Source organism: Vulpes vulpes, chromosome 8, assembly GCF_048418805.1.
Source record: "Vulpes vulpes isolate BD-2025 chromosome 8, VulVul3, whole genome shotgun sequence".
NCBI classification, from domain to species: domain Eukaryota; kingdom Metazoa; phylum Chordata; class Mammalia; order Carnivora; family Canidae; genus Vulpes; species Vulpes vulpes.
The window spans coordinates 58,607,449-58,621,790 of NC_132787.1; the positions used below are offsets into that span (position 1 = coordinate 58,607,449).

The 14,342-nt window shown below is 49.3% G+C and overlaps 1 protein-coding gene across 4 annotated transcripts in view; it reads right to left on the bottom strand.

Annotated features, from left to right (window-relative positions):
- VANGL1 (VANGL planar cell polarity protein 1) overlaps positions 1-14,342 on the bottom strand; it is a 47,710-nt gene that overhangs the window by 14,802 nt on the left and 18,566 nt on the right. For all 4 annotated transcript variants that reach the window (XM_072766806.1, XM_072766807.1, XM_072766808.1 and 1 more), the window contains one exon: positions 11,251-11,858. In XM_072766806.1, coding sequence (XP_072622907.1) covers positions 11,251-11,858 — 608 coding nt within the window. The remainder of the gene's footprint in view (positions 1-11,250; positions 11,859-14,342) is intronic.

A 14,342-nucleotide genomic window follows, 5' to 3' on the forward strand; every position in this document is an offset into this window, starting at 1 on the left:
CCCCATGTTGGGCTCTGAGCACAGCACAGAGGATGGGAAGAATACTGCTTATCCCTCTCCCTCTGCTCTTCTCCCCACTCTCTCTCTCAAATAAATAAACACAATCTTAAAAAAAAAATACATGCTATTAAAATCAGAAATATCCAGGCTTCGGAGCTCAGCCAGTCCGAGACCCTCATACTTTAGTCTTTAATGTCTCCCAGGGCAGCAAGAAAGGCCCTCCCTGAGTGGGGAAGTCTCATTCAGGTCTCAGCCACTTCTTTTCAAATATTCATTTGCCCTCTTTCACTCTGTCAACAAAAACAGCTTTCTTCGTGTGTGAAAAATGTGGAAGCATCTCTTACGTGTTAACACCCCATGTAAATGCCAGCCACCATCATTCTGATCACCTTGGTGGTGTGCTGATGGGAAAGCCCTGAAGAGAGAGTGTTCCAGTCCCAGTAAAAATCTGCAGAGGTCTGCTTTCACGGCCATACTCATCTTCCTGTGAGCCAACTAAGGATGCTGACACTCAAAACTCTTAATAGCCAGTTTCTCCAAAGCCATTCACAGGCTAGTATGAATTATGAGTACCCGTTAAATCCCAAGGACTGGGACACAGATATGAACAGAACCTCAAGAGGCTCTAGCTCCCATCGATGTGGTGATCTATGGGCTGTGACAGGACATGTGACTGTGGGAGTGGATGTGGAGGGTTTCAGGTGAAGACCCACTGAGGCGGCAAAGCTGAGTTTTTGTGCTAAGTCTTAAATGCTGAACGATGGCTACACCATGTGGACACATGCTGTCAAGCTCCTTCCAGGCAGAGGAAGCAGTGTGAGCAGAAGTAGGTGGGAGCGAGACAATCTCCCTAAACAACTTCAGTAAGAGCAATAGGGCCCCACTGTTGAATCACAGAGCAGCTCCGAGCATCTGCTGTAGTGGGGTGAACAGCGTCTCCCCAAATCTACGTGTCTACCCAGAACCACAGAATAGGATCTTTGCAGAAATGATTACAGTAAGTTCAGGTCATGCTGGTGCCTTTTTTTTTTTTTTTTTTTTAAAGATTTTATTTATTTAATCATGAGACAGAGAGAGACAGAGACACAGGCAGAGGGAGAAGCAGGCTCCCCTGTGGGGAGGCCCGATGTGGGACTCGATCCTAGGACCCTGGGATCAGGACCTGAGCCGAAGGCAGACGCTCAACCGCTGAGCCACCCAGGTGTCCCGTCCTGATGTCTTTATAAAGAAAAGGAGATACACATGGAGAATGTCACGTGCCAACAGAGCAGAGATTGCAAGGAGCGCTGAGGAGTGCTGACAACCACCAGAAGCTAGCGGGACAAGGAAGGATGCTTCCCTAGAACCTTTAGAGGGGGCATGGCCTTGTCAGTACCTGGATTTTAGGCACTGAGCTTCCAAAACGGAGAGAAAACACTGTTTGAAGCCACTCTGTATGCGGTCCTCTACTAGAGCAGCTTTAGGAAACACACAGACTTGTATTAGGGCCAGAAGGATGGAGGGCAGGGCAGCAAAGGCAAGAGGGTAAGGAGGGAGGGTGGGACAGAGGCGGAGTGTGTGGGTAGGAGAGAGGGCGGGCAGGCGACGGAGACCTGATGGACGCCAAGAGTAAAGGTGGCCTGGGCACCAGCAGTCTCCTATTCCTCCTCTTTAGGGAGTGTCTGCTCCAGTCACTGTGTTTTAGGCCTAAAGAAAGGGTCTTCTAGAAAATTCTAAAACGGCTCAGCTTTTTGTGAAAACACCCAATGTGCGCAAGCTGCTTGAGAGACTCCACTTTATCTGACTTCTCCCTGGAAGAGTCAGCAAGACTGCAACTTCCAGTGTGTGGGCCTCCCTGTCCCCTGCATGCAGAGATCGAGTGACTTCGGTGTGACCAGGACTCAGGGCGATTTGCAGCCACACCATGGAAGTCCCAGAGTTGAAAGTATAATTAGCCCCTGGACACTGCTGCCACCTCCACCAGGAACCTGGTACACGAATGTCTGCATCTCTGGGCCCTCCTACCTTATGAGAATGTTTATCTTGTGACTGCCTTTGGGGCTATGGTTTCAAGTCCTACACAGATAATAGGCAATGATCACCTTGAACTTGAGGACAGGGTGGGGCAGAAATGAGGAATGGCTGTGTTGACTGACAGATCTGGATCAGGTGATAGAAAGATCTGGAAGATCGGGGCGGGGGGATGGGGGGAGGCTGGATTTCTGGGGACTCGGTCACAATAAGCCAGGAGGTCTTGTTGCTGCTCAAGGTCTTGAGACATGAGGTGGACCGCCCACCCCGACAGAGGACACAGAGCAGGGGGGCCTGTCGGGGCTGGCTGTCCAGCTGATGGCCTTTCCCTCGGCAGTAAAATGCTGGCGAACCTGTGAAGACATGCTTCCCTTTTAGCGACAGACTTGGCTACTGCCACAGTAGGCCTGCCAGGCCAGACCTGCCGCCAGGCTAGGGCTCAGACCCCGCCCATCTGCCACCCACCCCAGCAAGTCCACCTTGGGCTGCATCTGCCCTGGCTGGGATGGAAATTCAGCTTTCTCAATGCTTCAAATTACTGTGCTGAATCACACCGGTAAACAGCAGAGATAGCTGCCTGCTTGGGGCTCTCCAAGGCGGAGATTGAGATAGGAACCAAGGTACCTCCAAGGCCCACCTGGGATGCTTGACTGGCATTCTCTCATCTGGCCTCACCTTTTTTTTTTTTTTTTTTAAAGATTTTAAAAATTTATTCACTTGTGAGAGAGACAGAGATGGAGCAAAAGCAAGGGGAGAAGAAGAGGGAGAAGCAGGCTTCCTGCTGAGCCGGAAGCCCAAGATGGGGCTCGATCCTAGGACCCGGGGATCACAGCATGAGATGAAGACAGAGGCTTAACAGCCTGAGCCACCCAGGTGCCCGGCCCCTAGCATTCCTCCCCACCCCCCTCACATTTCTTAACAACAGCACCTCCCTCTGACCTTGGGAAGAAGCACAGGAGCACAGCACAAGAAGTCTGGAGTCTGCAGGCAGCCAGCCTGGCCAAGTGGGCCTCTGCTGGCAGGGACTGAGCCAGGATCTGGTCCACAGACCAGAGTTGGGCAGTGGCTCTGCAGGGCCAGGAAAGCAGACCCCTGCCCACGTGTATTCTGGAGTGTTAGCATAGCTTATCCGCTGCATGAAATCACACCCACTGATCCGTGGGGGAGGCACGCAGAATGCCAGGCCCTGTCTGCAGGGTGAGTCCTTCAGGAAAATGAACAGCACTCCCTCTAGGATTCGGGATCCACCATCCAGGCACCTGCAGCCCTGTTGGAAGACCATCTAAAGCAGTTCTGCATCCACGAGCTCCCTGGCTCGCAGTGGCCGTGCTCTGCGAGGGGTAGAGGAAGACTTTTGGGCAGACGCTGTGCGAGGGAAGCCTTCCCAGCTGCGGCGGCTGCCAGGAGGCAGCTGTACAAACACAGTGCTGCAGTGTCCGGCACCTTACACTCTCATTACCGCCACTTTTAACAGGCACCACAGGGCCAAACCACAAACGGCAGCTCTGCGCCCGCCTTCAAAATTCTCCCACAGCAAAGCAGATCTGAGCAAAATCCTTTCCACTCTACTACTCTTCAGCTCTTATTTGTTTCTATCCTTGGCCTTTTTAGGGGGTGGGAGGGAAGACCAGCAAACTGAAAGCAGTTTTTTTTTGAAAAGCAGTCTTTACTGAAAAGCAGTTAAACAAAACACGCATTTCTAAAAATGAATTGTGTATGAAACCGTGATCACAGGGACGCCTGGGTGGCTCAGTGGTTCAGCATCAGCCTTCTGCTCAGGTCGTGATCCTAGGGTCCCAGGATCGAGTCCTGTATCAGGCTCTTTTCCCTCTGCCTGTGTCTCTGCCTCTCTGTGTCTCATGAATAAATAGATAAAATATTAAAAAAAAAAAAAAAAAGAAAGAAAGGAAAGAAAGAAAGAAAGGAAGAAAGAAAGAGAAAAAGAAACCATGATTATAAGTGACATGAAGCAAAACCTCTGGTGCTCATATAAAACTCTCCCTGACTTCACAGCTGATGGCACTGGGTCCTCCCTGAACCATTAGTGCCAGTCTTGAACGTGGGAGGGAGGGCGCACAGACCAGTGTGACAGTCCAATCTGATCAGGATCAGTAGCTTGGATATCACTTGACCCAGAATCACAGACAAGATTTCAAGGAGAGCTGGATCTAGCCTGGAATTACTAGAGTAACCTTAATCTTCCCAGGAGACTTTCCCTTTCTCACTTCTAACTGGAAAACTGAAGTGCATTCAAGAGAAGCAAGGCTCCCACTCAAGCTGTGAGGATGCAAGCCTGAGCTGGAGAAGGGACAATATGAGCTCTGTTCTATCAGGGCTGAACCACACTCACTGATCCCATGGTTTCCTGGGGCTCTGGGGTCAAGTGTCACCAGTGCATAAAGTTCCTGTCTTAGCTTGGGTTGCCATAACAAAATGCTATAGACTGAGTGGCTGAAACAACAAAAACTTATTTTCTTACAGTTCTGAAGCCTAGAAGTGCAAGATCAAGGGTTGGCTGATTCCATGTCTGATGAGAGGCCTGTTCCTGTAAATAATGTAAATAATGACCTTCTCATGACATCCATACATAGCCTTTCTTTGGTCCATGTATACAGGGGGAAAGAGGGAAACAGAGAGAGAGAGAGAGAGAGAAAGAGAGGGAGAGAGAGAGAGTACGCGCTCTGGTGTCTCTTCTTATAAGGACACAAATTTCATCAGATCTATGACCTCACTGAACCTTAATGACTTCCTTGGATACCCATCTCCAAAGACAACCACATGGAGTTTAGAGCTTCAACTTCTGGATTCTGGGTGACCACAATTTAGTCCATGACATTCCATCACTGGCCCCTAAAACTCATGTCCTTCTCCCATGCAAAGTATACCAATTCCATCCTAAGAGCCCCAAAGGTCTTGACTCATTCTGGCACCAGCTCTAAGTGCAAGTCTCATCTAAGTGCCAAGACTCAAGGTATAACCTGCACTGACACAAGACCCCTCTCCTGCCACAGTGAACCTGTGGAACCAGACAATATAGGTACTTCCAACAGAATAAGGAGACAGGCATATGATAGGCATTCCCATTCCAAAAGGGAGAAACTGGAAGGAAAGGGGTGATGGGTCCCAAACAAGTCCAAACACCTAGTGAGGCCAATTCCATTGGATAATTCCCTTTGGGTCAATGCTGTATCCTCGGAGCTCTGTGGGGTAGCCCTGCCCAAGCAGCTCTTAGCAGCGGCCAACTGGCCCTCTGAAACCCTGGTGGGGGCGCCTATCTTCTGAAGCCAGTGAGGGACCAACCTGGCCCCTGGGCCTGAGGATCTCTGGATCACCTCTGGGGTCATTCTCCTCTTAAAGGATAATGCACATTCACAGCCTTCCTTCAATCCACTCCCCTTTCTGTTTCCTTTTAGTACAGTGGTGCTGTTCTGGTACCAATCCCATCTTTCCATCTTTTTTCTTGGCTTCTGCTAGAATGGCTGATTAAATCCTGAATTAAATCAGTTGGTGCCTGGCTGGCTCAGGAAGTAAAGTGTACAACTCTTGATCTTGGGGTCGTGAGTTTGAGCCCCTCAGTGGGTGTGGAGATTACTTAAATAAATAGATAGATAGACAAACTAAAAAAAAAAAAAAAAATCAAACAGCTGTGTGGCCATTCCCTTGGTGTTTTCCTCAGTACACACCTAGTCATTGTTTGGAATATGCATAGGCTGAGAAGTTTCCAAATCTAAGTTTGGATTCCCTTTTGCTTTACAATTCCTTCTGCAACCCATCTCCCTCCTCTCACACTTTCTGTAAGCAGTTCAAGAGGATCCAAGTGGCATCTTTTGGGTGATAGATGCACCCAGTGGGTGCCTCCTCAGTACTTTGCTTAGAAATTCCTCAGCTGAGGGGCGCCTGGGTGGCTCAGTTGTTTAAGCATTTGACACTTGGTTTCGGTTCAGGTCGTGATCTAACGGTTGTGAGACTGAGCCCCTGTGACCAGCTTGCACTGGGCATGGACCATGCTTACGATTTTCTCTCTCCTTCTGCCTCTGCCCCCACCCCTTTGTGCATGCTTTCTCTCTCTGAAAAAAAAAAAAAAGAAAAAAAGAAAAGAAAGAAAAAGAAATTCCTCAGCTAAATATTCAATTCCATCACTCACAAGCTCTACCTGCCACAGAACACCAGAACGCAAACAGTTCAGCCAAGTTCCTTGCCATGTTATAACAAGGATCGTCTTTTCACCTTTGTCCAATGACATGTTGTTCATTTCCATCTGTGAATTTAGTGAGGGGGGGGAACACAGCAGTTCCTTTCAACACAGCAACGCTATGATCATGCACGATGATAAACCTGCACTGTTTGGAAAAGCAATCCGAGAATTATTTCCTCTAAAGCACAGATGGTCCTTTGGTCAGTAGCCAGACCTTCGATAAAAAGGTGCAGGGTCGGCCCCAAGTTATAAGGTGCTCTCGGTCAACAAATGAAGCGTGCTTAGGAACCCAAACAGTGAAAGCCCACTGGCTGACACGGTAGGATGGAGCTTCAGCCAAACGACTACCTTACAGAAGGGGCCATGGCAGGGGGCGGGGGGCAGCTGTGGAAAGGCAAGAGTTCTGCTTGTTTCTGTGCTTTCCGTCTCTCTGCTGATGACTACCCACTACCACTTTCCACCCATGTTCACATGCCTCCCTCTAGTAGCCCTCACGTGAAACATGTTACTTGTGGACTTTTGAGAGAGAGAAGTCAGTAATGAAATTTGTTAGAACTATATGCCAAAGTTGGAGCAAGCAGACTCCGAGAACGAGAGCCTGATGTGGTTGTGGGAGTCTGCTAGGCTGTGGACCCCGATGACCCCACGCTCCCAGCTCCCTACCCTGTGGCCCTCTTCTGTTAGGTCTGGGCTGGGGCTCTGACTTGCATTAACAAGAGAATACAATACAAGTAGCACTGGGCTGGTTCCAGACACAGGCCTTAGATAGCTTTTTGTGTTCTTGGGAACCTTGAGAGGAAGCCTACCTACCCTAATGAAGAAACTACTCCCCTAAAGGGCTGAGAAGGGAGAGAGTCGTAGAACATGTGGGAAGAGGAAGAAGCCTAGTCCCAGCAGCCTTGCCACGTGGCTGCAATCACACAGAAAACACTGGTCAGACCAGCAAAAGAACCTCCCCCAGCTGAGACCAGCCCATGAGAGTACTAAAACAAATGAATAAATAAAAGGCTGCCCAACACTATTACATTTTGGGGTGGTTTTTTACAGCCATAGTTAAAAGAGATCTTTTGGGGACATGTGACCTACAGAAAAGCTAAAAAGTTTTGACCAATGGCTCAAACCTACTGCTGTAGTCTGGAGGTCCAGGTTTTGTTTCCTAACTAAGCAAAAGAACCAATGGGCTAAGAAATGGCTCCAGAGTGCAAGCCAGCCATCTCTGACAATCCTCTGCATTCTCTCTTTCCAGCCCTGGGAGGGTTTTTTTTTTTTTTTTTTTTTTTTAAGATTTTATTTATTTATTCATGAGGCACAGAGAGAGAGAGAGAGAGAGAGAGAGGCAGAGATACAGGCAGACAGAGAAGCAGGCTCCATGTAGGGAGTCCCATGTGGGACTCAATCCCAGGACCCTGGGATCATGCCCTGAGCCAAAGGCAGATGCTCAACCACTGAGTCACCCACGTGCCCCCAGCCCTGGGAGTTAAACAGAATCCTGTATTTAACAAAATAGCTAGCACCGGCCTGGCACATGGTACCCAACTCAAAAATGCCTATGCATTCGTTCACGTGTTCTGAGAGCAGTGATATGACTATGAACACATCTATCCAGAGGCACGGGGAGGGCTGTGATTCCCAGGAAGCACGTAGTCCCTGGACCTGGCTTCTCCTCTGCAAAGGGCAGCCATCTCGTACCACCTGCCCAGCCCTGACAGCGCAGGAGGGATGAATGACATCGGACATCTGCAAAGCCCTCTGTCATCCCCCCGGCCCTGGGCAGAAAGGTTAGGAAGGACCTTAATCCATTTACAGTATCTCACTTTGTCCCACAGTAACCTTTTACCTTTCTGGAAGTTTTCAGATACACCCATAACACCACTCCTGCCAACAAGTGGGGCCACTGTACCTTTTCTGAGAGCTAACGAGAAGCATCTTTTAAGAAACTGAAGAATAGGCATTCTTCTGACAACTGTCAAAAATAGTTCAGTCAAAAAAAAAAAAAATAGTTCAGTCTATTCCCTAAAATCAGCTTTGAGAACACCACAAGAAAAGAACTCACCAACACTCTGCACTGAAGCCCATCAGGCCACTGCCACCGGGAAGGCTTTTCCATAAAGGGAAGGTGAACGGCCTGCCAACTAGCAGAGGAAGTCTTGCTATTCTGATCTCCGGGCTCACTCTTTGTGTCTTCTGATTCCCCCATCCCTCCTATCTGTTTCCACATTTTACAAAAGGGTTTAGAAGTTATATTTCTGGCCCCGTGACTCTTGCAGCCACTGCTGGGTTGAGACCAGATTTAGCCCAAGGAGCGGCAGGTGACTGAGCCCACAGGGTGCCAGCAGGGGAGATGCCAAGCCTGCTCCAGTTCACACACGCCGGCTGGCCTAGAGGCAGCCAGCCCTGCCAGGGGGCTCTATCTGAGAGTAAAGGCGCCTCCCCTTCCCTGGCCATCTTCCTACCCCATGAGCAAAGGCTCCCCTCCATGTGAGGGACACAGGGGACCTTACCAAGGGCAGGGGAAGGACTCCTCCTGGAGAGAAGACCAAAGGAAGATACTGGCTCTACCTCAACATGCTCCCCCCTAGGGCTGCTAGAAAGGTGCTCCCCTTGGGTCTCCCCAGGAGCTGGGGTTGGTGGCTTCAGGGTTAACAAGTTAAGGCCAGGCAGTTGTTGGTCATGGCAAGGACAGGCATGGAAGGTGTGCAGCAAGCCTGGGACTCAGCCCTGCCTGCCCACCCACCCAGGTCTCCCTGGGCAGCAGGGCTGAGTGGTCAGGGGCCAGGGCCGCTGCCAGTTTTCTGAACATAGCACAGCCAAACTCCCCCAGGGCGATTTTGTCTGTCCCCTCTGCACCCCTGCTCCTGTCCAGCTCGCAGAGCAACCAGTCTCGGAGGGAGGGGCGAAGGAGGAGCTGTGGAGGGGAAGTCAGCTCCATCACCTGGATGACTCAAGGGGAGATAATTCCCTTCACATTTCCACCCCACAGACAGGGTTCGTGCCAGTGAGAGTCGTGGCCACTTGCGTTAAGAGTCTCAAATAGCACCTGTCTCTACTGTAACCAGAGCTAGATCTCTTTCCACCCTCTTAATCTTGAGCAAGACCTGTCCTGTCCTGGGATAGACCGCTTCCTGCTGGGCTCTGTTGCTGCCACACTGCCTCGTTCTCCTGTGCTCCATCGCCTGTACCCAGGCCTGTGTCAGCAACTGTCCAAGTAGAGCAGCATCTACTTGACCGTGAAAGCCAAGGGACCATGAGCTCCAGGAGTTCCAGAACAGAGCTCTGAAGGCAGCCATCGTTGTGTCTTGGGAGCCCCCAGCTCTACATGTGGCAGATTTTTAACACAAGTCTGCTGGTCATTCTCCACTGAAAACGGGGAAAAGAAAGCAGACATGAGTAACAGCACTGACTTACTTATCTTCAGAGCCCCACAGGCACATGCAAAGGACTCGAAACATAGGATTCTGCCATGCATAGCATGTGACTCAGACACTGATTCCCTCCAAGGACCAGTCACAGGACGGCAGAAGCTCTCAGCGCAAACCACCCAATCCTGGGGGGTGGGGGGTACAAGCTAAGCCAGAAGCACAATAGAGGGGGCAGGCCAACAGGAGACGGTTTGGCAGTGTGACCCAACCCCAAACCAGGGCTGGGCCACCTTCCTGTCCCAGCCAAAAATATGACAAAGCCCATTGTTCTGACACCACTAGGGTGTCCTTGCAGGTCTTGGCTGCTCTGCCAACTACACAATCATGGGCCGGAATGGCCACAATTAACCAAGTGCTCACCATGTGTCAAGCAGGTTACACACAACGGCAGATATCGCCTGAGGAGGCAAGAGAGCCCAAGGAGATGGCAAAGTCAGGCTAGCTACTGATTGGTAACCATGCGAGTGCCGTCTGTACACCATGCTCCAGGCCAGGCACTGGGGATGCAATGAGAGTGACACACAGCCTCTGTCCTCTGCCCCCTCCTCAATTTGTGGAAGAAAACAGAAAAAATGGTCCGGTGAACATGAAGGAAGACCATCTAGAGAAACTTGCCCATGTGCACCAGTAATCCTGAACAAGAATGATCATAACAGTTGTGCTTGTAATAGCAAACAAAGAAGATAAAATAAAATGGAAATAACATTAATGGCCACCACCCCCACCCCGCCCCCGCCCCAACCAAACTTCTAGGGAAACACAAAGTGAGAGATGCCACAGTGAGGGCATTAAGTGAAACCCAGCTTCATGACAACGGGATAAATCCTAAATGAGGCCTGCCATATTGTTCTCTACAAATTGCTTAAATCCCCCAATCCCCTATTTCCTCATCTGTAATACTGGCAAGTATCAAAGCGTTCTGTGAAGACTGAACGTGACAATCTATCCAAAGTGTTTACCTCAGGATAAATAAACATGAAATAAAATAGAATATCATCACTTTTTTAGCCAACTATGAAACAGATTACATGCACAAATTTAAAGTATGATATCTCGACATATTTCTAACTTTATCGCATGTGTACATTTCCAAAACGCTCAACTCTCACAAGTCTGGGGTGTCTAACCCGCACTTCTTTCCTTATTGAGGGTCACTAGGGTGGCCCTGTAATTTAGTGCCTAAACCTGGACACTTCTGAGAGTGGAGGGGAAAAAAAAAAGGAATGATGAATAATTCCACGAGGACAACGGTGGAAACCAGATGTAGCATTCTGAGCAAACTGGAGGGGCCGGTCGCTTTGCCGCTGTTCACAGGCTCCTTTCAGGGGCAAGGCCAGCAGCCATCACCACATATCACCTCCATCCCTTCTGGAGGGGCCACGTCTGAGAACTGGCCCAACAAAACCGCAGCTTGGATGAAACTGGCAATGTGTCACCCGCCTCCCCACCAGCAGTCAGGAAAGTCAATGCACATGGACACCCTCCCAACACACACACACACACAGCTCCTCCCAAAAGCTGGAGAGAGGAGTCAGACCACGGTCCAGGCCCTTGGCCCCTGTCCTCATCCGCCCCTGTCCGCATCCGACAGCAGTCCTTCCTGCCTCTCGAGGACATGCCCCCTACCTGAGGTGTCCCAGGCTGTAGAACCGGGACTCGCCGTCGGTGGATCGCACCACTTGCAGCGTGAACATGGGCTGCAGCTGCCTGAGCTCCAGCAGCACGATGGCCAGGTAATGGATGAAGAGCAACGCGTCCACCAGGGACACGGCGTACTGCACGATGCCCTGGTAATTCCGGTCCCGCGAGTCCAGAATGCGAACCCCGTAGAAGAGCCAATAGGAGACCACAAAAAGGAAGACGAGGACCAACAACAGGGCGCGGAACACGAAAACCCGCGGCACGTCGGCCCTTTGCTTGCGGAAAAAGAGCGCCCACGTCCCGATGAGCAGGATGAGGAGCTTGAACGCCACGGAGATAAAGAGGCCCTCGCAAATCGTGCCGCAGGGCTCCAGCTCGTCCCGCCACAGGATGGGGGGCAGCAGGATGAAGGCGATGGGCGTGAGGAACACTAGAAGTCCGAGGACCGAGGCCACAGTGAGGCCCAGGTAGCGCTTGCAGTCCAGCCCCACACTGTCCTCCAGGTCCTTGCTGATCCTGGCAATGTCCTCCTGGGATATGCTGTGCTCTGAGGTGCCCGTGATGGCTGTTGTGGTCTCTCCCCAGTTGTCATCCTGATGGGGACAGAAAGATGAGTGTCAAGAGCCACATGTGGCAGGTCGTCAGTCAAAGCCACGAAGCAGGCACCTGGAGACAGGTGACGGACGAGGGGCCCACCTCCCCGAACCAACCCACACCCATGAGCAACCCTAGAAGGTGGAGGCCTAACTCTCCAAACAGAAAAGCTGTGAATCTTAATGAGTTTCCTTAAAGTTTTTTTTTAAATATAGATTTTATTTATTTATTCATGACAGACACATGGAGAGAGGCAGAGACACAGGCAGAGGGAGAAGCAGGCTCCCTGTGGGGAGCCCGACGTGGGACTTGAACCCAGGACTCCGGGACCACACCCTGAGCCAAAGGCAGATGCTCAACCACTGAGCCACCTAGGCATCCCACCTTGAAGCTTTCCAAGTTGTATCACATATTCACCTTTTCAAACAGAGAAAACACAGCCTAACCTTCTGGTTGGTTCGTGGGGTGCTCTGTTACTCTGACTAGATCATCCCCTGTGTTGCAACCTCCGGAAGGGCTCTGTGCCCTGCAGTAAGCAATCCCACCATGAGACTAACACGGAAGGGCTCGCCTCTGGCCTAAGAAGGCTTTGCTTTTCCTTCTAGATTCCTGGCTGTGTTAGAAAGGCTGACCAAGGCTAACTTCTAGAAGTGGGGTGTTACGATACCCTCCAGCAGCTCTGAAGAGCTGGGGAACTTACACTGCTACGTACAAATCACAGCTGACCTGTAGCTAGTCTTTGGGGTTTGTCTGTTTGTTTTAGGAAGTATCAGTGTCAAGCACTCCGTGACCATGGTTCTCATTGAGCAAGCTAAGCAAATTCAAGTATCGCTGGCCAGGACAGCTCAAAAATCCCTCCCTGAACACACATTCTTGTGACACACCAGACAGCAAGGGCACGGAACTCCCAGGCTATTGCAATGTGTCTATGACTGTCTTGCTTTCTCTTTTTAAACTTTGAGGTAGTTTCCAGTTGGACTCATTAGTCTCCTTACTGAACATGATCCAGTTCTTAGGATTCTTAAACCGTTCTGCTATTTCGCTGGGAACTCTGACTGCTACAAAGCAACAAAACAGAGCAAGAAAACAAAGAAAAGCCACATGGGGTCCAACGAGGTTTTGCCTCAGGGATTTGCGTATATGATTTACCTTGGAAAAAAACAGTCCGATGTAGGGGCAAGCTGGGTGAAATCCATGTGGAAGACACCAACTTAGAATAATCTAGTGTAAGTTGACAGCTGGATCATCAAGATAGGGATCTCACAACCAACAATAACCTTAAATTTAGTAATGATTAGAAAAATATGATGTATCAGTGCATAGGCTGCAACAAGGAGCCGTGGCAGTGGCAAAGGTCTTGACCTATGAGCAAAGAGTTCTTCAACTTGGAAAGTCTGACATACCATGAAAGAAACGACTCAAGACAATGGCCAGAAGCCACTAAGGCTCCCACACAGGGCTGAGGGAAGTAAAAAGTGGTACAATCACTCTTGAAAATGGGTCTGGCAGTGTCATGTAAATTTGACTAGATGCTCAACTGTACGACCCAGCAATTCCACTCTCAGGTTTTTATCCAAAATAAATGTGAACATATGTCTGCAAGACCTGTGTAAGGACATTTGTAACAGCTCGACTCAGAATAGCCCAAGATGGCATACCTCCAGTGTCTATTCATCAGGAGGATGGATAATAAATTCATGTAACAGAACACTCACCAAAAGCAAAAAAGGATGAATTGCTAAAACATGCCAACACGTGGATAAATCTCAAAATCGTTATACTTACTGGAAAAAGTTCGAAACAAAAGAATATGAATGGTCCCAATTATATGAAGTTCTAAAGGAGGCAAACTGAATCTATAGTGAGAGAAATCACAACAGACTTTGTCTTAGAGAGCTGCAGGTAGGGACAGGAACTGACTGGGGAGACAGTAGTGATAGTGTGAGTTTTATGGGCTCAGTTAGCAGTTTGAACTTCCTGAACCATATACTTTAGATCTGGTTCATGTCTTTGTGTATAAATTTACTTCAATTAAAAAAAAAAAAAAAAAAAAAAAAAAAAAAAAAAAAAACCTCACCAACAGGGGAAAAAAACAGCTACAAATTCAAAGATCAACAACTCATTATAACGTCAATTCACAAAATAATTTATTTTACAACACTCTGAGTGAAGAGCAAAAACCGGATTCCATGTTTTGCACTGGGCCTAAAATTTAGTCGATAATCGATGTGGAAGTAATTATTACTAGTATCTTGTGGCCATTTTGTTGACCACCACACTGCTATGATTTAGCTATTCAATGCCCTTGTTCCTACCAGAGTTGCTAACTTAATCCCCTGGACATTTTGAGAATGAGTATACATCTGTGCCTAAGAAAATGTAGATGTCCAAAAGGTCATCTTAAGCTTGGAGGGTCTTAGAACAGAAAGGATCTGAGATGCTCTGACACCCAAGATCTTCACTCCAGAGCCTGAGTTCCACAG